The sequence below is a fragment of the Neoarius graeffei genome, chromosome 26 (assembly GCF_027579695.1).
Source record: "Neoarius graeffei isolate fNeoGra1 chromosome 26, fNeoGra1.pri, whole genome shotgun sequence".
In the NCBI taxonomy this organism is placed as follows: Eukaryota; Metazoa; Chordata; class Actinopteri; order Siluriformes; family Ariidae; genus Neoarius; species Neoarius graeffei.
In genome coordinates this window covers 34,250,767-34,277,977 of record NC_083594.1, presented here as the reverse complement: position 1 = coordinate 34,277,977, position 27,211 = coordinate 34,250,767, and the positions used below count along the sequence as shown (strand labels likewise).

Here is a 27,211-nt window from a genome sequence, read left to right as displayed (position 1 = left end):
CAACATTACATGAGACTGAATGCACTTTTTCTCTAGTTTCATTTGGATTCAGCACCTGAAGAATAATCAGTTCCCATTGGAGTTTTCTCCTCTAGTGGAATTTGGCAAGTTTGGAAAACCCCAATTATCTCCTTAACATGGACTGCCTGAAGCCAGTTACAGTTTTCAGTCAGTATTTTGACAACTTTTTTGATCAAAGTGGAACTGGAATTTGGGGAAATTTTAAGAAATTTGAAGAAACACTAAACCATTGACCACAAACATGAAGAATCCTATATGAAATGAGACTTAACTTCAAAGCAACTGTGTTTTCTTGATGGAAGCTGAACCTATACTGTGCTCATGGCTAATTATCTCTTCAGAAGCACAATCAGTCCAGACAACAGGAAAATTAGCAAGTAGTCAGTATGACCCTGGAGGCTGCATTTAGACAGTTGCCGGAGTTGTGAGTCTATCTGGGTCCAGCATATGAATGTTGATGAAACTACTACTCACATAATGCCTGGAATACAAGAGGGTCTTGTCATTGCACTAGTTATGAGAGAAAGAATCAGAGACAGAGGTTAAATATACATGTATAAACTATACATATTACAATACAAAATCTGGAATTAAACACATTGGTAAAACAGATCAAATCTTTTTTTTAGAAAAAGTATTAATAAAGTTCTTCATTGAAAGGTATTCACAGTCTAGCTAAATTAGACATGTCTGGAGGTCCTAGAAGGTCCAATTTGACTAAAAAGAGTGTTTCCTTCCGTATGTTGTTTCAGGAAGTTTTACTTTGCTATTGACACCTTTAACTTATTCATTAAGGATCTACAACCCCGATTCCAAAAAAGTTGGGACAAAGTACAAATTGTAAATTAAAACGGAATACAATAATTTACAAATCTCAAAAACTGATATTGTATTCACAATAGAACATAGACAACATATTAAATGTCGAAAGTGAGACATTTTGAAATTTCATGCCAAATATTGGCTCATTTGAAATTTCATGACAGCAACACATCTCAAAAAAGTTGGGACAGGGGCAATAAGAGGCTGGAAAAGTTAAAGGTACAAAAAAGGAACAGCTGGAGGGCCAAATTGCAACTCATTAGGTCAATTGGCAATAGGTCATTAACATGACTGGGTATAAAAAGAGCACCTTGGAGTGGCAGCGGCTCTCAGAAGTAAAGATCACCAATCCCCCTAATTCTATGCCAACAAATAGTGGAGCAATATCAGAAAGGAGTTCGACAGTGTAAAATTGCAAAGAGTTTGAACATACGGTATCATCATCTACAGTGCATAATATCATCAAAAGATTCAGAGAATCTGGAAGAATCTCTGTGCGTAAGGGTCAAGGCCGGAAAACCATACTGGGTGCCTGCGATCTTCGGGCCCTTAGACGGCACTGCATCACATACAGGCATGCTTCTGTATTGGAAATCACAAAATGGGCTCAGGAATATTTCCAGAGAACATTATCTGTGAACAGAATTCACCGTGCCATCCGCCGTTGCCAGCTAAAACTCTATAGTTCAAAGAAGAATCCATACCTAAACATGATCCAGAAGCGCAGACGTCTTCTCTGGGCCAAGGCTCATTTAAAATGGAAAACTGTTCTGTGGTCAGACGAATCAAAATTTGAAGTTCTTTATGGAAATCAGGGACGCCATGTCATTCGGACTAACGAGGAGAAGGATAACCCAAGTTGTTATCAGCACTCAGTTCAGAAGCCTGCATCTCTGATGGTATGGGGTTGCATTAGTGCATGTGGCATGGGCAGCTTACACATGTGGAAAGACATCATCAATGCTGAAAGGTATATCCAGGTTCTAGAGCAACATATGCTCCCATCCAGACGACGTCTCTTTCAGGGAAGACCTTGCATTTTCCAACATGACAAGTCCAAACCACATACTGCATCAATTACAGCATCATGACTGCGTAGAAGAAGGGTCCAGGTACTGAACTGGCCAGCCTGCAGTCCAGATCTTTCACCCATAGAAAACATTTGGCGCATCATAAAATGGAAGATACGACAAAAAAGACCTAAGACAGTTGAGCAACTAGAATCCTACATTAGACAAGATTGGGTTAACATTCCTATCCCTAAACTTGAGCATCTTGTCTCCTCAGTCCCCAGATGTTTACAGACTGTTGTAAAGAGAAAAGGGGATGTCTCACAGTGGTAAACATGGCCTTGTCCCAACTTTTTTGAGATGTGTTGTTGTCATGAAATTTAAAGTCACCTAATTTTTCTCTTTAAATGATACATTTTCTCAGTTTAAACATTTGATATGTCATCTATGTTCTATTCTGAATAAAATATGGAATTTTGAAACTTCCACATCATTGCATTCCGTTTTTATTTACAATTTGTTCTTTGTCCCAACTTTTTTTGGAATCAGGGTTATAAATATTAAGATCTGTCTGGGTTTCTGTAAAGCTGCTTTGTGACAATGTATATTATTAAAAGTGCTATACAAATAAAAGTGAATACAAATTAAGCTTATTGTAGCTGAAAAAATGTACAGTACTTCTTGATGTTAGTTATGTTTTCACTGAAAATTCCATATTGAAAATCATTTTCACTTTATAATTGAGCCATTTTGTCTGAAAAGCTAGCCTTGAAATATACTGGTAGTTTTGGCAGAATAAGCCACACTACTTTCGTTTCTGAAAGGCTGAACAAATGAATACTGAAGCAGGGCCACTTAAATATAATAATAGGGGGCAATGGTAGCATTTGACAGGTCTGGTTAATATCTATGTTCAGGAAGTTCAACACCTGGTCCACGCTGCTTGCTGTCCATATCAGCTCAGGCCATCAATACCTCTGTCTGTGTATGTGCATTCTATCTCCCCAAATTATCATGTCTTTGTTACCTGACTCCTTATGATTGATCTTAGGTCCACATGTCATTATCCTATCAGCTATTCATCTCCACTGGGAGATATTAATTGGTTTAATTTTGCTTTAATTATAGATCATAATGTGCTGCTAATGACAGGGCAGGTCAGTTTGCTTTGAAGAGAGATTGCTGTCACCTGGGAGATGAATAAGCTTTGATCCTGCAGTTGGGGTTGCATTGCTTAACATGATTCATTTCAACTGTGACCTGCACTCACTTTGGATGGTTATCATTTGTAAAGCACATATTTTGGAGTCAAAGATGGCTCCAAAAAGTTAATTTATGCTGTGTACAAATGGATGAATTATGAGTTGCCCTTAAAATTGTATTGTTCTTGTTACAGGACAGGCAGGTGTATCATATTTCCCAGACTATGCAAGAATAAAAAATGATTAGTTTTATTCAGAGAGACTCGTTTTCTCTCCAGTAGTGGTGTCAGAACTTTCTGAATGGCAAGGAAAAAAAAATTTCCCCCTAATTTTGTTTTCTTCCCAGGGACTTTCCTTGTCCACCATCAACACAACACTGTACAACCAACATCAAGGTACTAATACTCCCAGCAGCTCAGACACTGATCTTTAGCTAGATCAGATTAAGAGCAGTCCCTGCACTAAAACAATGTAGCCTTTATCTTTTTCCATAGTGATGGGGATACACAAGCGTCTGTCAGTAGACCCCCCCCCCCTTTCCAAACTTGCCTGCAGTCATGCAGACCTACAGGTCACTCTCTCTCTCTCTTTTCCACTCTCTTTCTATCTCTCTCGCTCTCAGGTGAGTCTAACTTGCTACTGAACTTTCCATTACCTCTCTATCTTTTCTTTCCTTGCTCACTCATTCTGTCTCCATCCACAAAACAAACGGAGAATTCCAGCACCATGCCTCTGGGCTCTCATTCTTCCACTGCCTAATATGTTTCTACATGAAGTTTTTAATCAACCCGGCGGATTGTTCTCTTCACAGTCCAAGATCTAGGCAGGGATTAGGCTACAAAATGCATCTATACACAATCATAGATCATACCATGAGAGGATGTAGGCTTCTGTTGGATAAGTGCAGGGTAATCACAATGTTTACATCATTATGATTACAAGTTAAGGCTAAAATTTGGTGTAGCGAATACTTTAAGCCAACAAACATCTTTACAACAAGCTCTATGCTATATATTGAGAACATAACTTCTGTTCTTTGAAGACTAATATGAATATTTAACAGCAACATCATTTAAAGGTGTTCCGGGTCTTTCAAAAAATTTTTTATGTCTTTTATGTAGTTGTATTTATTTATTGAAAGCGGGCTGCATATCCTTATGAAGATTGATCTTTCTTCTGATGATAGCTATTTCTATAGTCTGCCAAGAGTCTGTCAAATCCACCACTGACTAATGATCAATGGCATTTGCTGCAGACATCTGCTTTGATGTTGATTAATCAATGGAAAGCTCCCAGTTAATTGACAATGACAATCACTTTCATTTTATTCATTTTATTCACTTTGATATAAAGTGGCTTACAGTTGACACAAGATACAATAAAAACATACAGCTCAGTAGTTAAGGCTTTAGGACCTTGCTCAAACGTCTATAATTTATTTACTTCATAAGAAACTTAAGGCTTGTAACTTGTAGCTTTCTATATATATTCTAAAATTTTAATACTGTGCACATTATATACTGATTAAGCAAACAATTGTATCTAAGATTAAGTCTGACAAGCAAAAAGAGGCTAATAATCTAAAATGTCTGAACATCTTTGTGTTCTCTGTGCAAGATTAAAGAATGCACCTGGGTGATCTTTCTTGGTCATGGCAAAGGAATGAAGACTGAGAATGAGAAATTGTGAAAGCAAATAATTTCACCTCAAAGCAATTCCATTAACCTGTGCCAAATATGAGGATTTCAGTTTAATATTGCATTTCTGTGAAACCGCCCTTATGGAAAAATCACATAAATTTCACGTGATCATAAGTACATTATAACTTATGTTACTTGAGTACAGTTCCAGTCAAAAGTTTGGACATACCTTCTAATTCAATGTTTTTTCTTTATTTTTTTAATTAAAAGGCAGTGTGTCTTAAAGTAATGATGGACTGTCATTTCTCTTTACTTAATTGAGCAATTCTTGATATAATTAACAATTATTCCATGAAATCGAGTCATACATGAGCTGATAGCTGACGAGGCACGTAGCCCCAAGTTGGCTATAAGCTATGTACAAAGAGATTGAGTGGAATAATTGTTTTATTATATCCAGATTCAATGGATTTTGAGAAACAGAGTGTTTTTATTTTTATTTTTTGTGAATTCGCTAAATAAAAAATTTATACAAAATGTCCGAGAAAATAATTTCCGCTTAGAATGTAAACAAACTGGTGAAACAACAGTAGCAATTTGTGAAAAATGCGATAATAATAATTCTTGAAAAATTAAAAAAAGCTACATTCTTACCATCAAATACTTTCATTCCATATTTTGTTCCTTTTTTTTTGTATTTTTGGGGTTTTTGTTTTTGAGTAGAGTTTTTATTTTGTCCTCAGTTGGTTCAGCAAAACACACTGCCATTTTGTTTTTCTCTACTAACAGTATATGAGCTGATAGCCTAGTAGTAGAGTAACCAATCAGAGCACGTGATTGCTCATATCCAGTGAATGTGGATAGAATAATATGGAGTACTACAGTTGTAGAATAGGGCTATGCACTGTATTTTTATTATTTACTATTTGCTGTTTGATCTGAAACACATTAAGAAGGCAAGAAATTGCACTAATTAACATTTGACGAGGCACACTTGTTAATTGAAAAGCATTCCAGGTGACTATACTTCATGAAGCTGGTTAAGATAATGCCAATAGTGTGCAAAGCGTCATCAAGGTAAATGCTGGCTACTTTGAAGAATCTATAATATGAAACATTTTGTTTTTAACACTTTTTTTTGTTTACCACATAATTCCATCTGTGTTCCCTGTGTTATTTCACAGTTTTGATTTCTTCATCATTGTTCTACAATGTAGAAAATAGTCAAAATACAGAAAAAGCTATGAATAAGGTGTGTCCAAACTTTTGACTAGTACTGTATAAAAACATAATTAATGTGTGACATCGTGTGAACAATGTGATCACATGTCAAAATGAACTATCCATCCATCCATTATCCATAACCGCTTATCCGTCTTGCTGTGCAAGGTCGCGGCGAAGTTGGAGCCTATCCCAGCTGACTATGGGCAAGAGGTGGGGTACATCCTGGACAAGTTGCCAGATCATCACAGGGCTGACACATAGACACAAACAACCATTCACACTCACACCTATGGTCAATTTTAGAGCCACCAATTAGCCTAACCTGCATATCTTTGGACTGTGGGGGAAACCGGAGCACCCGGAGGAAACCCACACAGACACGGCCCACAAACTCCACATAGAAAGGCCCCCATCGGCCACTGGGCTTGAACCGAGAACCTTCTTGCTGTGAGACAACAGTGCTAACCACTACACCACCATACCACCCTAAAATGAATTATTCATATGAGAAAATTACATCTGAAAAATGAAACCACATGCCTTTCATGTGAAAAATGAAGATATGAAAATAAATTAATCATATGCAAGATCTCATCTCATCTCATTATCTCTAGCCGCTTTATCCTGTTCTACAGGGTCGCAGGCAAGCTGGAGCCTATCCCAGCTGACTACGGGCGAAAGGCGGAGTACACCCTGGACAAGTCGCCAGGTCATCACAGGGCTGACACATAGACACAGACAACCATTCACACTCACATTCAATTTAGAGTCACCAGTTAACCTAACCTGCATGTCTTTGGATTGTGGGGGAAACCTGAGCACCCGGAGGAAACCTACGCGGACACGGGGAGAACATGCAAACTCCACACAGAAAGGCCCTCACCGGCCATGGGGCTCAAACCCGGACCTTCTTGCTGTGAGGTGACAGCGTTCACCACTAAACCACCGTGCCACCACATGCAAGATCACAAGTGAAAATAAATCATTAAAAAATTACATACAGAAAATACATACATGCACTACATGCGGGAAGCTATGTATGGGAAAATAAAATTGAATTAAATAGAAATGCAACATGAAGTGTTATTAAAAAACTATGTGTGAATTTCACATGTGAAGTTCATGAAACTTTTCTGTTAGGTTTGGAAACCTTAATGCATCTCTTTTATATACACGAGTGTTATCAAGACAGTGAGTTTATTGTGATACAAATGATCATGTGATCCTTAGTAATTATACAAGACCTAAATAATTCCCCAATTGGTGAATGTGATTGATATGCCCAATGGGTGATTTAGCTGAAATGCTTAGTGTTGATGTCTTTAATGCCCAAAGGGTACTGTTTAGAGGGAGCTGCTTTTTACCAGTGAAGGCATGACCCAGGTGAAATTCCTGAGTTGCAATGTGTAGGACTGTTAAGTCTTCACTAAAAACAGAACGTTAGAGTGTGTGTTGCACTGAGGTATCTTTCAGAAGCATGCATGCATGTGCACACATACAGGTTATAGTGTAAAGTGGTGATGCATCCAGACGGATCTGTCACCAGCTGTTTAGTGAGTTCCTCAGCTGTTGATGGCTACCACTGTTATGCTTTGTACTCCCACCACCAAAAGTACAGGCCACACTCTTAGCTCTTTCTCAGTCTGATATGGTCAAAACTCTCTCCTTTTAGAAAATATGATTTCTTCTGACAAAGCTGCAAGCACAAAGGTTATGCAACACTGAGAGCAGTTGGGTGGCCAGTTGAGACCAATGACTCAATGTTACAAGAGTGAATAGTTATCTTACTCATTGCTCAGGCTGAAGAACACTACAAGTGTTTATTTAACATTGCAAGCCTATCCACTTCCCCACTGAGAGCACACAGTGTAAATCACCCAGGAGAAGGCAACCTTCCTTCTGTAACTCTCCCCAGGTTTGGCTTGTCTCACAGAACGTGTTGTGGCACAGTCCATGACTCTATGCTGATTCCACCAAGCAGGAGAAAAATATCTTTTGTAATAACAAATGCTGGGAGTAGACTTGCTGCCCGAGCTGCATTGTTTCTTTGGAGGCATGCCTCAACGCTTCAGCATCATTATGAAACTTGTGCTTCCATTGCAGCAGCTCTGGAGAATTTATTACCCCAAATCCATTTTCAGACTGACATGCATTCCATGGCTGATTTGTGAGTGAGGGCAATGGTGAATGGACTGGGGTTTTCAGGAATGCTTCTAAGAGGCTGAGGAGAGATATGAGGAGGTGTTTCTGAGATCAGAGGAAGAGGCTTGGGACAGTGTTGGTGAAGGTACATCAAATCTATTTTATGACTACAGTTTGTTGTCCTGAAGGACAGTATGTCATTTTTTGTTCCATCTATTATTATTATTATTATTATTATTATTATTATTATTATTATAAACTACTACTACTAATAATAATAATAATAACAACTCAATATTTTCAAAACATTGCTTATTATTATTATTATTATTATTATTATTATTATTATTACATATTTTATATATGGTACCTTTTATTTAGTGCACACAATAAATAAAAACTAATATGTTGTCTATTTTCAGTAGTTCATTACCTACACAGTTGAGTTATCTCATGTTTTAGAGCCCCACTAACAGATCAAAAATAGTTTCTGCCAGCCAGATACTCTCTGTGGGCTGAACCTGACAGTGGGAACTGGAGTAATACAGCAGTCTTTCTGAAAGCCACTAACAGGCAAGCTGGACATGCCACACAGAGAGAGCACAGCATTGTCCATCAACACCACCATTATCCTTTGTTGTAGCCAGACTCACCTAAGTCAGGTGATGAAAGTTTGGGTTAAAGTGCATTCGTCTGAACCAGCTCTTGCTACTCTCCAATTTCCCTAATCCCCAAATTAATTCCCTCTTATATAGCCACAGCAAAGCAAAGGATATTTTTGTATTGATTACAAAGCTGCATGTTTTCCTTAAACAATTGCGGCACCAATGACCTTGAAAAAGGAACAACTTTTTTTCAAAAAGTGAGTCAGCAGAGGAATGGGTTTCAGACATTGTGTTTTTTTCCCAAGAAAGAAAAAGAAAAACTATTGAACTATGCTGAGTACCTGCAGACACCCAAAACTCTTTAAAACTGTTCAGGAAAGCACCAATTTTGCTTGAGCTTAAAGATAAGCTGAGCAGAAAGGGATGGGAATAAAAATACTTTATAAAATAATGTTAACTAGGTAGGCTTGAAGAATAGGACCTTTTAAATTGAGTTAAAATAGCTTACATTATTGACTTACATTATTGACTGACTAGCTTACATGACTGTCCTCAAATGAATGTATACCTGCCCCACTAATGAGTGCCAAGGTCTCCTTGTACCATGCTATAGAATTGCACCTATTTTATGTATAACTGGTCATAAATAAACAGCTGCAATAACCCTGTAATATGTTGGTCCACAGAAGAACAGAACAATATCTTTGTTATGAGATCAAAATAAAAGAGGTTCTTCACTGGAGGTGGGTGAAATCATAGACTCAAATGGGTACTTGCTGAACACTGACTCTCTTTTTAGTCAAATTCAGAAATATTCAAATCTGTAAAGGAAAGACAAGAAATCTCAAAATATTTAATCAAACCTATTCAAGAACATTGAAATATTTTCTAGTCTTTACATTAGTTTTCCTCACCACATTGCAAAAAGCTTTTGAAACACTAATTCTTTGTAAATGGTCACAGTCAACTGAACAACTATGAAGATTTAATTTTTCTCCAAGCATATTAACAACAATATCTCAGAAGGCCACCCAGAATTATGGCTTTTCATAACACAGTTCCCATCTCTGCTGATAAGCTCAGAGCCAGGGTAAATAAGAACATGCTTCTCTGCCTGGCCCAAAGCTCCAGTGTAAATAGTGCAAACATGCGCAAAGCAATTGGTCAACATCTACTCTCTGATGTCTGGCTCACCAAAGCCGGATATCACAGTTGTAGGATTAGTAGCTGCATAACTGCTGGTCTCTTCAAACACCACTGACACTGTACAAATGGAATAATGTTAGATTTCAATTTGGGGACATTGCTTTCAGAAATGCGTCATGTGAGGATACCATGGTACCTGACATGATAATAACTGTGTAGATACTGAATTATTCAGCTGCCACATAATAATAATAATAATAATAATAATAATAATAATAATAATAATAATAATAATAATAATAATAATATCCCCATAAAAATAATATATCCCCATTCAGTAAAAACTTGCTTAGTTAGACCAAGTTTTGAGCAAAATTAGCACACCAGAAATAAACTTCCATTTGGCAGTGCAATTTGGAAGGCAGCATAAATAAAACTTTCATTTACACAAGTGGACAGAACTCTGATTAAAGTGCAAACATTTTAAACAGATTTTTTGTTAGTAATATATTATTTTGAGAATATCTGAAACCATGATAAAGAAGTTAGGCATTTATCATGTTATGCTGTATATTGTGAATATAGTTTAAAATAAATAGTATGCCTTGCCACACACTTAAAGCAGAATCCTTCCTTTATCAAAATGTAATTGAAACTAAGGATGCAATGATACCTTTTTTTCAGATAGTGTAGGAGACATGTCCTAACTGTGTTTCTGTGTAGCAGCTCCTGGGAGGATAAAGAGCCACAGCATAAGGTATTTTACAGGATACTTGTAGGAAAATGCTGTAGTTCCTCCTCTTAACATTTTCACAGAGAACAGTTTGCAGTCCACATTGCTTTGCTTGCCATCATTAGTCATTAATCACCTGTTCATTAGCATGAAAAGTACACTAGCGTTACGTCACATAGTACCACCTGGTATCAGTTGCTGGTATGGGCATCTTTTAATGAACAAGTATAAGTAAACACGTATGGTATTGAGCTGGTATCTGATGCAAGTATCGCTATTGAGGGATCTTTAATTGAAACATGGCTGATCACTAATAATCTTAATCATTCTAATATTTCAGTAATTAAAACGCAAATAGGTAAATAAATGAATAATTATGTTGGCATGGTGGTGTAGTGGTTAGTGCTGTTGCCTCACAGCAAGAAGGTCCGGGTTCGAGCTCCGTGGCCAATGAGGGCCTTTCTGTGCGGAGTTTGCATGTTCTCCCCGTGTCCGCGTGGGTTTCCTCCGGGTGCTCCGGTTTCCCCCACAGTCCAAAGACATGCAGGTTAGGTTAACTGGTGACTCTAAATTGACCGTAGGTGTGAATGTGAGTGTGAATGGTTGTCTGTGTCTATGTGTCAGCCCTGTGATGACCTGGCGACTTGTCCAGGGTGTACCCCACCTTTTGCCCGTAGTCAGCTGGGATAGGCTCCAGCTTGCCTGCGACTCTGTAGAACAGGATAAAGTGGCTAGAGATAATGAGATGAGCTGAATAATTATCCATTATCTTGAAGGATCGATAGATTATTTAACTCATAGATAATTACATTTATTAAATTGCATTCATATTGCATTGATATTCATTGAATTTTATTCATGCAGCATCTCTGTATCATATCCTCTCTGGCTAATACATCAGTTGTCTGTCCAGCTCCAGACAGTGCAGCCTCCCATGATGTGCTGATGGCTCTGACATGAAATGCATTCTTTAACACCTGCTGTGGCTTTATTAAACAGAGGAACAGACGCCTGCCACTCACATCTTAAAGGTGGGAAAATCTTTGAGTCTTTCTTCCAAGAAGAAGCAATGACAGAGTTTCTGTCAACAGACAGCTCATGGAACGGAAGCAGCATTTGGCTTTGTTGGCTGGTCGGGTGTCACCCAGTCATTTGATTCAACATTGAGCCACTCAAAACAATAATCATGATATGCAATATTTTTGGTAATACATTGTGCATTAATACCACTTAAACTTTTTCTCTCATATATTTTTATTAATGAGAATTTAAATGCTGTTATATATTTTTATATTTACCAGCAATTAAATGCTGAAGTAGATTTATGCCAATATATAAAAACTTTGAAGCAATAACCATGATCTGGATATAAAGTCTACCGTGAGTTGGCCTTGAGGTTAGCGTGTCTGCCTCTCGATTGTGAGTTCTATTCACGGTTGGGTCATACCAAAGACCATCATAAAAATGGTACCTACTGCCGTCTGGCAAGGCACGCTGCAATACAGATGCGAGTGGGGAGTCAAACTCTTGCAGTTACCAGAGGACTAGCCCCCCACTGTAACCCTAGCTATGTAATAGGCGAGAGGCCGAGGGCTTTTTCCCCTTCCTCCTATCCCACCACCAGCTGCCCCCTCCTCTCCCCCCCTCCCACCTTGCCACCAGCTGCATCCCTAATAGTCCACCCATTCCAGGTTAAGAGGGAACCAGACAGACTGAAGCAGAGGATAGCGGCTGGGCCTGATGGGATTAACCCCAGACTTTTAAAATCCTGCTCCACTCAGCTGTATGAAATCCTTGCTTACTTGTTCAACCTGAGTTTGCAGCAGCAGAGGATTCCCACCATGTGGAAGACATCATGTCTGGTCCCTGTTCCCAAAAAGAAACATCCGACTGGCCCTGAGGACTATAGACCCATCGCTCTAATTTCTTACATCATGAAAACATTTGAGAAACTGGTTCTGTCCCACATCAGGCCCAAAATAAAAACATTCACTGATCCCTTACAGTTCACTTACTAACCCAACATCGGTGTTGATGATGCCCTCATTTACATGCTTCAGAGGGTCTAAGCTCATCTCGACACGTCAGATGCAGCTGGAAGAATAATGTTTTTCGACTTCTCAAGCTCTATCAACACAATTCAACCAGAGCTGTTGGGTGAGAAGCTGAGGAGGATGCTGGTGGAGGCAGAGCTTGTTTCCTTGGTGGTGGACTAGCTTACTGCCAGACCTCATTACGTGCGGCTCCCAAACTGTGTTTCGGAGACTGTCCTGTGCAGCACAGGGGCCCTGCAGGGAACTGTCTTGTCACTTTTTTTGTTTACCCTGTACACGTCTGACTTTCAATGCAGCTCAAAGACCTGTTTTCTTCAGAAATTTTCTGATGACTCTGCTGTTGTGGGCTGCATTAAGGGAGGTTGTGAGGGGGAATACAGGGACATAATAAGGGATTTTGTGGACTGGAGCAAGCGCAACCACCTGAGGCTAAACACTTCAAAGACCAAAGAAATGGTCTTTGATTTTAGGAGGAAGAGGCCCAAACCTGATCCTGTCTTCATACTAGGAACTGAGGTGGAGCAGGTCCCCAGCTACAAATACCTTGGGGTACAGCTGGATAACAAGTTGGACTGGTCCAGCCACACAGAGGCAGTCTACAAGAAGGGGCAAAGCAGACTATATTTTTTAAGACAGTTGCATTCTTTTAATATATGTAAACCACTGCTGTGCACCTTCTATAACACTGTGGTGGCCAGTGCTTTGTTTTTTGGTGTGGTGTGCTGGGGGGTCGGTGCTCACACATCAGACAGAAACAGAGTCAATAAACTGATTAAAAGGGCGAGCACCACCATTGGTGCCCCTCAGGACTGGGTTGAGCAGGTGGCTGAAGTGAGGATGGTAAGAAGGATGAACGCAATAGTGAATAATGACTTGCACCCACTACATGCCCTGGAGGTGTTTCGGGAGAGCACCTTCAGTGGCAGGCTGATCCCACTAAGATGTAAGACTGAACGCTATAGAAGGTCTTTCTTGCCAGCCGCCATCAAGCTCGTCAATGTGCAATAAACTCTAGCATTTTAGCATTCCAGCACTTAATACACCAGAGTTTTACTGCAGTGTTGTTTATTTATTGTATTTATGGTTAGAATTATTATTTTTAGCTTAATTTTTAAATTCTGTATTTTAAAATTTTAGTATTTCTATAAGTTTGTGAACTTTGTGATATAGATAGATCTGTTTTTTATTTTTATTATTTATTTATTCTTATCTAAGTATGGTTGATGAATGAATCCTGAGTATTGGTGATGCTGCTGTAACTTGTAATTTCCTGCAAAGGATCATTAAATTATCTATCTATCTATCTATCTATCTATCTATCTATCTATCTATCTATGGAAAACGGAGATCGGCGCCGCCCTATGCACCACATGGCATGGGAAGGGACTTTATATATATATATATATATATATATATATATATATATATCATCTCATCTCATTATCTCTAGCCGCTTTATCCTGTTCTACAGGGTCGCAGGCAAGCTGGAGCCTATCCCAGCTGACTACGGGTGAAAGGTGGGGTACACCCTGGATAAGTCGCCAGGTCATCACAGGGCTGACACATAGACACAGACAACCATTCACACTCACACCCACGGCCAATCCAGAGTCACCAGTTAACCTAACCTGCATGTCTTTGAACTGTGGGGGAAACCGGAGCACCCGGAGGAAACCCACGCAGACACGGGGAGAACATGCAAACTCCACACAGAAAGGCCCTCGCCGGCCACGGGGCTCGAACCCAGACCTTCTTGCTGTGAGGCGACAGCGCTAATCACTACACCACCGTGCTGCCCATATATATATATATATATATATATATATATATATATATATATATATATATACACACACACAATGGTGCTTGAAAGTTTGTGAACCCTTTAGAATTTTCTATATTTCTGCATAAATATGACCTAAAACGTCATCAGATTTTCACACAAGTCCTAAAAATGAGACAAAAATATTATATTTGGTCATTTGTTTATTGAAGAAAATGATCCAATATTACATATCTGTGAGTGGCAAAAGTATGTGAACCTCTAGGATTAGCAGTTAATTTGAAGGTGAAATTAGAGTCAGGTGTTTTCAATCAATGGGATGACAATCAGGTGTGAGTTTATGCCCTGTTTTATTTAAAGAACAGGGATCTATCAAAGTCTGATCTTCACAACATGTTTGTGGAAGTGTATCATGGCACGAGGAAAGGAGATTTCTGAGGACCTCAGAAAAAGCGTTGTTGACACTCATCAGGCTGGAAAAGGTTACAAAACCATCTCTAAAGAGTTTGGACTCCACCAATCCACAGTCAGACAGATTGTGTACAAATGGAGGAAATTCAAGACCATTGATACCATCCCCAGGAGTGGTTGACCAACAAAGATCACTCCAAGAGCAAGGCGTGTAATAGACGGTGAAGTCACAAAGGACCCCAGGGTAATTTCTAAGCAACTGAAGGCCTCTCTCACAGTGGCTAATGTTCATGTTCATGAGTCCACCATCAGGAGAACACTGAACAACAATGGTGTGCATGGCAGGGCTGCAAGTAGAAAGCCACTGATCTCCAAAAAGAACATTGCTGCTCATTTGCAGTTTGCCAAAGATCATGTGGACAAACCAGAAGGCTATTGGAAAAATGTTTTGTGGATGGATGAGACCAAAATAGAACTTTTTAGTTTAAATGAGAAGCAATCTGTGAAATGTGGTGGTGGTGGTGGTAGGATCATGGTTTGGGCCTGTTTTGCTGCATCTGGGCCAGGATGGCTTGCCATCATTGATGGATCAATGAATTCTAAATTATACCAGTGAATTCTAAAGGAAAATGTCAGGACATCTGTCCATGAACTGAATCTCAAGAGAAGGTGGGTCATGCAGCAAGACAACAACCCTAAGCACACAAGTCATTCTACCAAAGAATGGTTAAAGAAGAATAAAGTTAATGTTTAGGAATGGCCAAGTCAAAGTCCTGATGTTAATCCAATCGAAATGTTGTGGAGGGACCTGAAGCGAGCAGTTCATGTGAGGAAACCCACCAACATCCCAGAGTTGAAGCTGCTCTTACACCAGACACTGAAAACAAAGGTTCACATACGGTACTTTTGTCACTCACAGATATGTAATATTGGATCATTTTCCTCAACAAATAAACAACCAAGTATAATATTTTTGTCTTTTGTTTTACTGGGTTTATCTACTTTTAGGATTTGTGTGAAAATTTAATGATTTTTAGGTCATATTTATGCATAAATACAGAAAATTCTAAAGGGTTTACAAACTTTCAAGCATCACTGTATGTATTTCATGAGTGAACGAAGTGAACAAGTGATATATTTTTCACCACAAGAAGATAAACTTCATATATCCGCACCACCGTGTACAACCCCGATTCCAAAAAAGTTGGGACAAAGTACAAATTGTAAATAAAAACGGAATGCAATGATGTGGAAGTTTCAAAATTTCATATTTTATTCAGAATAGAACATAGATGACATATCAAATGTTTAAACTGAGAAAATGTATAATTTAAAGAGAAAAATTAGGTGACTTTAAATTTCATGACAACAACACATCTAAAAAAAGTTGGGACAAGGCCATGTTTACCACTGTGAGACATCCCCTTTTCTCTTTACAACAGTCTGTAAACGTCTGGGGACTGAGGAGACAAGTTGCTCAAGTTTAGGGATAGGAATGTTAACCCATTCTTGTCTAATGTAGGATTCTAGTTGCTCAACTGTCTTAGGTCTTTTTTGTTGTATCTTCCGTTTTATGATGCGCCAAATGTTTTCTATGGGTGAAAGATCTGGACTGCAGGCTGGCCAGTTCAGTACCCGGACCCTTCTTCTATGCAGTCATGATGCTGTAATTGATGTAGTATATGGTTTGGCATTGTCATGCTGGAAAATGCAAGGTCTTCCCTGAAAGAGACATCGTCTGGATGGGAGCATATGTTGCTCTAGAACCTGGATATACCTTTCAGCATTGATGGTGTCTTTCCAGATGTGTAAGCTGCCCATGCCACACGCACTAATGCAACCCCATATCATCAAAGATGCAGGCTTCTGAACTGAGCACTGATAACAACTTGGGTCGTCCTTCTCCTCTTTAGTCCGAATGACACGGCGTCCCTGATATCCATACAGACCTTCAAATTTTGATTAGTCTGACCACAGAACAGTTTTCCACTTTGCCACAGTCCATTTGAAATGAGCCTTGGCCCAGAGGAGACGTCTGTGCTTTTGGATCATGTTTAGATACGGCTTCTTCTTTGAACTATAGAGTTTTAGCTGGCAACGGCAGATGGCACGGTGAATTGTGTTCACAGATAATGTTCTCTGGAAATATTCCTGAGCCCATTTTGTGATTTCCAATAGAGAAACATGCCTGTATGTGATGCAGTGCCGTCTAAGGGCCTGAAGATCATGGGCACCCAGTATGGTTTTCCGGCCTTGACCCTTACGCACAGAGATTCTTCCAGATTCTCTGAATCTTTTGATGATATTATGCACTGTAGATGATGATATGTTCAAACTCTTTGCAATTGCTCCACTATTTGTCGGCGCAGAATTAGGGGGATTGGTGATCCTCTTCTCATCTTTACTTCTGAGAGCCGCTGCCACTCCAAGATGCTCTTTTTATACCCAGTCATGTCAATGACCTATTGCCAATTGACCTAATGAGTTGCAATTTGGTCCTCCAGCTGTTCCTTTTTTGTACCTTTAACTTTTCCAGCCTCTTAATGCCCCTGTCCCAACTTTTTTGAGATGTGTTGCTGTCATGAAATTTCAAATGAGCCAATATTTGGCATGAAATTTCAAAATGTCTCACTTTCGACATTTGATATGTTGTCTATGTTCTATTGTGAATACAATATCAGTTTTTGAGATTTGTAAATTATTGCATTCCGTTTTTATTTACAATTTGCACTTTGTCCCAACTTTTTTGGAATCGAGGTTGTAAGATTCTTTATATTATATGGACACATCCATAAAAATATGCAAGTTAATCAAAAGAATTTTAATTCTGAAGTGGTTTGCCATTATGACAACGAGAGTCAAGTCAGCGGGAAAACATTGAGAGTGATGTCATCGGAGTGAAATATCAGGAAATATGTCAATCAGGATGTCAACAATATATATGGGGCGGCATGGTGGTGTAGTGGTTAGCGCTCTCGCCTCACAGCAAGAAGGTCCGGGTTTGAGCCTCATGGCCGATGAGGGCCTTTCTGTGTGGAGTTTGCATGTTCTCTCCGTGTCTGCGTGGGTTTCCTCCAGGTGCTCCGGTTTCCTCCACAGTCCAAAGACATGCAGGTTAGGTTAACTGGTGACTCTAAATTGACTGTAGGTGTGAATGTGAATGGTTGTCTGTGTCTATGTGTCAGCCCTGTGATGACCTGGTGACTTGTCCAGGGTGTACCCCGCCTTTCGCCCGTAGTCAGCTGGGATAGGCTCCAGCTTGCCTGTGACCCTGTAGAACAGGATAAAGCGACTAGAGATAATGAGATTTTATATATATGAGAGAGAGAGAGAGACAGAGAGACCTCTGGAAAAAAAATTAAGAAACCACTTCAATTTTTGTTTCATAAATCAGCATCTCTATGGATGGTAGCCATTTAATTCCAGTGTCTGTGCTGGAATTCCAACACAAGCACACCTCATTTTACATAATGAGGTACTGATTAGGTGATCACCTGAACCAAATCTTATTTAACAAGGAAAAGTATAAAAACCACTGCTGTAGTTATCACTATCCTCTTGCAATCAGACCAGTTTGGATAGCAAAGACAGTGCTAGTAGTACCATAAATTTAACTGGAATTTAAAAATATCTATGCATCATGCCAAAAGAGTTAAAAAGAAAAGTTCTTACTGAGAAAAAGAAGGGTTCAATTCTGGCTTTACTGGCAGAGGGATACAGTGAGCATCAGGTTGCTTCCATCCTCAACATTTCAAACACAGCAATTCATAAGAACAAGGTCAAGTAGCAGACACTGGGGACAACAAAGTTACAGGCTGGCAGAGGGTGAAAACGACTCTCCACTGACTGGGATGATCGTCAACTCCTTCGACTATCACTCAACAACCATAGGATGACATCAAGTAACCTACAAAAAGAATGACAAATGACAGCTGGGGTTAGGTGCACAGCAAGGATGGTTCGAAACAGGCTTCTCCAGGTGGGGATGAAGTCATGCAAACTAGAAAAAAAGTTCTTCATCAATGAGAAGCAGAGAGGACCAAGGCTGAGTTTTGCTAAAGGCCATAAGGATTGGACTATAGAGAACTGGAGGAAGGTCATTTTCTCTGATGAGTCCAATTTTCAGCTTTTCTCATCACCTGCTCATCAAATGGTTAGAAGGAGACCTGGAGAGGCCTACAAGCCACAGTCTCATGCCCATTGTGAAATTTGGTGGAGGATTGGTGATGATCTGGGGGTGCTTCTTCAAGGCTGGAATGGAGCAGATTTTTGCTTGTGAAGGACATGTGAATCAAGCCATACAAGGTTATCATGGGAGGAAACTTACTTTCTTCTGCTCTGACAATGTTCCCTAACTCTGAGGATTAAGTTTTCCAGCAGGACAATGCTCCATGCCACACAGCAAGGCCAATTAAGGTGTGGATGGGGGACCATAAGATCAAGATCCTGTCATGGCTAGCCCAATCTCCTGACCTGAACCCCACTGAAAACCTCTGGAATGTGATCAAGCAGAAGATGGATGGTCACAAGCCATCAAACAAAGCTGAGCTGATTGAATTTTTGCACCAGGAGTGGCATGAAGTCACCCAAGAGCAACAGGAAAGACTGGTGGAGAGTATGCCAAGATGCATAAAAAATTTAATTAAATGTCAGGGTTATTCCACCAAATACTGATTTCTGAACTCATTCTAAGTTCAAACATTAGTATTGTGTTGTTTAAAATTGAATATGACCTTGATTTCTATGCATTCTTCAAGGTCTGAAAACACATCTTTTTTTTTTGTTATTTTGACCATGTCAGTAACAATGCCGAAAGTCATAGTTCAGAGCAGGATCCAAACATGGCCGCTCCAGACTACATCTCCCAAATGTCACCATGTCCCACCTCTCCCAAATATTAGAAGCACACCTGTATCTCATCATTTACCTAATCACTGCTCTATTTAACCCCTGCAAACACACCTCATTGCGAAGTATCGTTCTGTGTCCCTGTGCCTCATCATGCCAAGCCTTTTCATCTTAGTGCCTGACTTCTAGTGTTTCTGTGTTTATGTTTATCCTGACCTTGACTTCTCACTTGCTCTTTGACATTCCATCTGCACATCAACTGACCCTTGCCTGACCCTGACTACATATTCAGCCTCCCAACTGGGATTTGGTTTACAGTTTGCAACACACCCGCTCTCCCCTGCATCTGTAAGTGCCTGCACCCTGACAGACCTGTTGTCATTTTCAGCAATGAAATGCTCCAAATAACAACATTTTTATGTGGAATTTGGGGAAAATGTTGTCAGTAGTTTATGGAATAAAACAAAAATGTTCATGTTCCTCAAACACATACCTATAAATAGTAAAACCAGAGAAACTGATAATTCTGCAGTGGGCTCTTATTGTTTTACACACACACACACACACACACACACACACACACACACACACACACACAGCGGGGGCATAGTCAAGCATTGACTGGGAACGACAGGTTGAACCAGTAGGCCAGTAGGTAACATGATGAGGTGCACCTGTGTTGAATTACTGGCTGTCTATTAACTTATGTCTCCATGTGTCTTTCAGATGGCCAGGAACGAGAGACAGAGAGAGAAAGAGAGAGACAGAGAGAGAGAGAGAGAGAGAGAGAGAGAGAGAGAGAGATGTGCCACCCCATGTGTGTGTTTGCGTGAAACTATATGTATTAGTTATCACTGAAAATTGTAAAAATAAAAAGAACCCACCTGAGCCTGGAAGCGCTGGCCTCAGGGATGACCACTGGAGCACCCGTGGACTGAATCCAGCTCTGCATCACCTCCGGTCTTCTGCTTGGGGTTTGAGCAGAGCCTGGAAGCGCCACCCCTGGTCTACTGACAGTGCAATGAGGGCGTGCTGCTCTCCAATGATCTGAAGCGCCAGCAGCACACCCTCATTGCACTGTCAGTAGACCAGGGGTGGCGCTTCTAGGCTCTGCTCAAAGCCCAAGCAGAAGACCGGAGGTGATGCAGAGCTGGATTCAGTCCACGGGTGCTCCAGTGGTCATCCCTGAGGCCAGTGTGCCCGTCCAACTGGTCAAGATGGGGCCACAGGACGACCCCGATGCTTTACTCGAGCTGTTCGAGCATGTCACAGAGGCAAGCTCATGGCCAAACTCTCAGTGGGCGGTTAGCCTTATGCTGCTCCTGTCGGGGGAAGCCCAGCTTGCAGCTCGGCACCTCCCAGCCACCAACATGCTGGAGTACCCCAACCTGAAGTGAGCCATCCTAGAGCAGGATTTGTGTCTCCAATGCACCACAGGCTTCCCCTGATCGAGTGGGGACATACAGAATAGTTGTGAGTATTCAAGAGGGTACACATCAAGCATTGGTGGATTCAGGTCGTAATCAGACCTCCCTACATCCAAGCCTGATTCAATGCGGGGCACTGGGAAATGCACTTTTGGTGAAGGTTAAGTGTGTGCATGGTGATGTACACAAATATCTGCTAATGCCCATCACTATTCATTTCTGGGGAGAAAAACATAGTGTGGAGGCAGTGGTTAGTCCGAGCCTCACCCACCTGCTGATCTTGGGAACTGATTGGCTGGGGTTTAAAACATTAATGAAACAGATAGTAGTGGGTGGGTCTTGCAGTAGTATGTCACGGGGGATATCCCACTGCAATGTTAGCTGGGGAGGTGGTCCCAGGACCTTCTATATCAGCTCCACAGCATGATGACACAGAGAGTGGGAAGAGCCCTTCTCCCTCTCTGGGGAATCCCTTAGGGCAGGGGTTCCCAAAGTGTGGTGCGCGCACCCCCGGGGGTGCGTGAGCTGCCACTAGGGGGTGCGCAAGACAAAAAATGTAATGGCGATTTTTAACTCTTCTTCTACGCCGTAACGGTTCTGCAGTAGTTTGTGGCTTCATTAATTCATTCATTCATTCACGATGCTCAACTGGTTGAAATCGGCAAAACTAAACATCGGCAAAGACTGGGAGATGTTGAGATGTTGAGAAAGATTTGAGGCTGAGACTGTCTTCAGTCTCAAACATCGGAGAGCTCTGTGCCAAGATGCAGGCCCATCCGTCGCATTAATATTGGTATGTATTTGGCCAAATGGCATTCATCTTGCTAAAAATATATACTGCTACTGAAAATAGGACCTATATAGCCTACTGACCCACCCACCCTCTGTCTGTCTCTCTCTCTCGCTGCAGACTGAGCCGCCAGCGCTGCACTTCACAATCAGATGGATCCTCTTCTTTATCTGTTCCTGATATGCTCCTTAATTGTTGTATCTCTTTAAAATGCATATGTTCATAATTATCATTGCTATTTTTACTGTTATTATATGTTAACTTTTTTGCAAATTAAATTAATTCTCAATTCATTTTCATCACCTTGTAATGACAGGGTTGTGCTGCTAGTGTTTTAAACATGGATGAAAATCATATATTTTCCCCATATCTGGCTGGTAGACTACATGCCTCAATGTGATCTCCCTTTGTAATGAATTTGCGCATTTACCGTGTTGCAACATTTTAAAACTGTTACATTTCAATCAAATTCTATCTAATTCAAATACGAGAGCGCATAATATGTTAATGTGATTCGATGTTCTCATTCGAGCATGATGTGCTGCCTTTGTAAGAAAGCTTTGGTGTTTTTTTTTTTCCATTTTTGTGGTTTCCTGCAGGTGTGGCAAATGATGTTTGTTATCATTTTAGCACGATTAAAGATGCTTCCCTTATAAGAAAGCATGTGTTTTTTTGAAACTGGGGAACTGGGGGTGCGTCAACCCGGTTGGAGTATAGAAGGGGGTGCGCGGCCAAAAAAGTTTGGGAACCACTGCCTTAGGGGACTTCCCATTGGAGCAGGTGTGTGACGAGTCTCTGAGACACATTTTTGACCAAGTGAAAGTAATTGATGGTCAAATCCTCCAGCCTAACATTGCGCTTTCCTTCCTGTATTTTTGTATGATTAAGAATAGGCTATATTGAGTGAAGCAGGACACTCAAATGAAAGAAAAGAAGACAAAGTTGTTGGTCCCAAAGAGCCGTAGGGAACTTTTATTCCATGTGGCTTATCATGGGCGGCACGGTGGTGTAGTGGTTAGCGCTGTCGCCTCACAGCAAGAAGGTCCTGGGTTCGAGCCCCGGGGCCGGCGAGGGCCTTTCTGTGCGGAGTTTGCATGTTCTCCCCGTGTCCGCGTGGGTTTCCTCCGGGTGCTCCGGTTTCCCCCACAGTCCAAAGACATGCAGGTTAGGTTAACTGGTGACTCTAAATTGACCGTAGGTGTGAATGTGAGTGTGAATGGTTGTCTGTGTCTATGTGTCAGCCCTGTGATGACCTGGCGACTTGTCCAGGGTGTACCCCGCCTTTCGCCCGTAGTCAGCTGGGATAGGCTCCAGCTTGCCTGCGACCCTGTAGAAGGATAAAGCGGCTAGAGATAATGTGATGTAATGTGTAATGTGGCTTATCATAATCCTATGGCTGGGCATTTGGGGCAGGATAAAACATTAAATCGTCTCATGGCCCCTTTCTACTGATCAGGGATTCATGCCAATGTCCGCAGGTGGTATGTGGCATGTCGCAAATGTCAGCTGGTAAATCCAGCAGCCACACCGAAAGTGCCATTCCACCCATTGCCACTGATGGAGATCCCCTTCAAAAGAATTGGCATAGATCTAATTGGGCCATTAGATTGATCTGCACATGGGTATTGCTTTGTGTTAGTCATAGTGGATTATGTAATGTGATATCTGGAAGCAATGCCTCTCTGCAATATCTCAGCACATAGTGTTGCAGAGGCACTCTTCCATGTTATTTCCCGAGTCAGGATTTCGAAAGGAATCCTGACTGATCAAGGCACTACTTTTATGTCACACACACTGCACAAATTGTATGAATTATTAGGGATTAAATCGATTCGTACTAGTGTTTATAATCCGCAAACGGACAGGCTGGTCGAAAGATTTAACCAAACACTTAAGAACATGATTTGTAAGTTTGTTCACAGGCATGCTAAAAACTGGAACAAGTGGCTCAACCCTCTGTTGTTTGCAGTATGTGAGGTCCCACAAGCCTCCACCTGGTTTTCCCCATTTGAATTGCTGTATGGGTGCAAGCCCCGTGGTATCTTGGACATCAGTAGAGAAAATTGGGAGGTGGGGCCTTCTCAAAGCAAAAATGAAATTCAATATATTCTTGACCTGAGAGCAAAACTCCAAGCACTGAGTCACATAACCCAGGAGAATTTGCTACAGGCCTAAGAAGGTCAAGCTTGCCTGTACAACAGAGGGGCACGGCTAAGGGAATTTGCACCAGCAGATAAAGTCCTCATTTTACTGCCCACCTCAAGTTCAAAATTGTTCACCAAGTGGCAAGGGCCCTTTGAGGTCACATGGCAAATTGGGGAGGTTGACTATGAGATCAAATGGCCAGATAGGGGCGACACGTCAAATTTACCACCTCAATCTCCTGAAACCATGGAGAAAGGAGGTTCCTGTGGCTCTGGCAATGGTAGTTCTGGAGAGGGCAGAGCTGGAACCGGAGGCAAGTCTAAAAAGTGTGGCCCAATTCACTCCAGTCCCCTGTGGAGACCACCTCTCACCATCCCAGAGAGCACAGGTAAATAGGTTGCAGGAGGAATTCTCCAATGTGTTCTCACCCCTCCCATGGTTAGACTGACCTCATAGAACACCACATTGAGACTCCCCCAGGCAGTGGTGGTGCGCAGCCGCCTGTATCGGCTCCCCAAGCACCAGAAAAATGTGGTTCAGGATGAACTCCAGGCTATGTTGAAGATGGGAGTAATTGAGGAGTCACACAGTGATTGGAGGAGCCTGGTGAAGCAGTTCCTAGGGCTTGCTGGCTATTATAGGTGGTTTGTGCCTAATTTTTCAGATGTCACCAGTCCGCTGACTAACTTTGCAAAAAGGGGGCACCAGATCTGGTCCAGTGGATGGAGCCATGCAAATGGGCTTTTGCTCAAGTAGAGACAGTTTTGTGTGGAGACCTGCTGTTGCATTCTCCTGACTTTTTTCTCCCTTTTGTTTTACAGACCGATGTGTCGGACAGAGAGCTGGGGGCCGTTTTGTCCCGGGTGGTGGAGGGGGAGGCGCGTCCAGTGCTATACATCAGCTGCAAGCTCTCCAGGAGAGAGTAAAAGTATAGCACGATAGAAAAGGAGTGTCTGGCCATCAAGTGGGCGGTCCTTACTCTCTGGTACTACTTGCTAGGACACCCATTCACCCTCTGTTCTAAACATGCCCCACTCCAGTGGCTCCACCGCATGAAGGATACCAATGCATGGATCACTCATTGGTATCTGGTCTTTCAGCCCTTTAAATTTGAGGTGGTCCACAAGCTGGGGGCACAGATGGTGGTGATGGATTGCATCTCTTGCTGGGGGGGGAGTCAGCTGCAGGCCGGATGGCTGCCTGGCCTGAATCGGGCAGTAGGGGTATGGGGCAGTGGGGGCGTGATTGAGTGCCGGCTATGAACAACAAGGAGGCAGGTTGAACCAGTAGGTAACATGAGAGGAGGTGCACCTGTGTCAAATTACTGGCTGTCGATTAACCTGTGTCTCTGTGTGTCTTTCAGACAGCCAGAAATGAGAAAGAGAGCTGTGTCACCCCACGTGTGGGTGTTTGTGTGAAAGCATACGTATTAGTCGTCACTGAAAAGTATAAAAATAAAAAGAACCCATCTGTTCTGAAGCCTGCTTCCAGTTCCCCTCTTTCCCACAAGTTAGAGAGTTGTTATATATACAAAATATGGGTGGCACAGTGGTGTAGTGGTTTGCAATGTTGCCTCACAGCAAGAAGGTTCTGGGTTCAAGCCCAGCAGCCAATGGGGGCCTTTCTGTGCGGAGTTTGCATGTTCTCCTTGTGCTTGTATGGGATTCCTCCAGGTGCTCTGGTTTCCCCCACAGTTCAAGACATGTGGTTAGGTTAACATGGGGCACCCACGGACTGAGGTTGGGCTGACGTGTCCTTGAGCATGGGCACCTAACCCACAACTGTTCCCTGGGTACTGTAGTATAGCTGCCCACTGCTCTGCATATGTGTGTGTGCTCATTGCTCACTTGTGTGTGCATACAGGTATGTGTGTTCACTGCTTCAGATGGGTTAAATGCAGAGGTTAAATTTCACTGTGTGCTTAAGTCTGTGCTTGAGTGTACATATGACAAATTAAGGCTTCTCTGCTTCTTCTTCTTCTTCTTCTTGGCTCTCTCTCTCTCTCATATATATATATATATATATATATATATATATATATATATATATATATATATATACACATACAGTGGTGCTTGAAAGTTTGTGAACCCTTTAGAATTTTCTATATTTCTGCATAAATATGACCTAAAACATCATCAGATTTTTACACAAGTCCTAAAAGTAGATAAAGAGAACCCAGTTAAACAAATGAGACAAAAATATTATACTTGGTCATTTATTTATTGAGGAAAATGATCCAACATTACAAATCTGTGAGTGGCAAAAGTATGTGAACCTTTGCTTTCAGTATCTGGTGTGACCCCCTTGTGCAGCAATAACTGCAACTGAATGTTTCCAGTAACTGTTGATCAGTCCTGCACACCGGCTTGGAGGAATTTTAGCCCATTCCTCCATACGGAACAGCTTCAACTCTGGGATATTGGTGGGTTTCCTCACATGAACTGCTCACTCCAGGTCCTTCCACAACATTTCAATTGGATTAAGGTCAGGACTTTGACTTGGCCATTCCAAAACATTAACTTTATTCTTCTTTAACCATTCTTTGGTAGAATGACTTGTGTGCTTAGGATCATTGTTTTGCTGCATGACCCACCTTCTCTTGAGATTCAGTTCATGGACAAATATTTTCCTTTGGAATTCGCTGGTATAATTCAGAATTCATTGTTCCATCAATGATGGCAAACCGTCCTGGCCCAGATGCAGCAAAACAGGCCCAAACCATGATACTACTACCACCATGTTTCACAGATGGGATAAGGTTCTTATGCTGGAATGCAGTGTTTTCCTTTCTCCAAACATAACACTTCTTGTTTAAACCAAAAAGTTCTATTTTGGTCTTATCCATCCACAAAACATTTTTCCGATAGCCTTCTGGCTTGTCCATGTGAGCTTTAGCAAACTGCAGATGAGCAGCAATGTTCTTTTTGGAGAGCAGTGACTTTCTCCTTGCAACCCTGCCATGCACACCATTGTTGTTCAGTGTTCTCCTGATGGTGGACTCATGAACATTAGTCAATGTGAGAGAGGCCTTCAGTTGCTTAGAAGTTACCCTGGGTCCTTTGTGACCTTGCCGACTATTACACGCCTTGCTCTTGGAGTGATCTTTGTTGGTCGACCACTCCTGGGGAGGGTAACAATGGTCTTGAATTTCCTCCATTTGTACACAGTCTGTCTGACTGTGGATTGGTGGAGTCCAAACTCTTTA

General features: G+C 41.3%; 1 protein-coding gene across 1 annotated transcript in view; it reads right to left on the bottom strand.

Moving 5' to 3' along the window:
- Nucleotides 1-463: 463 nt before the first annotated feature.
- fbln2 (fibulin 2) overlaps nt 464-27,211 on the bottom strand; it is a 306,873-nt gene continuing 280,125 nt past the window's right edge. Inside the window, exon 18 of the mRNA XM_060910813.1 lies at nt 464-531. Within this exon, the coding sequence (XP_060766796.1) occupies nt 492-531 (40 nt within the window). The 3' untranslated portion in view covers nt 464-491. The remainder of the gene's footprint in view (nt 532-27,211) is intronic.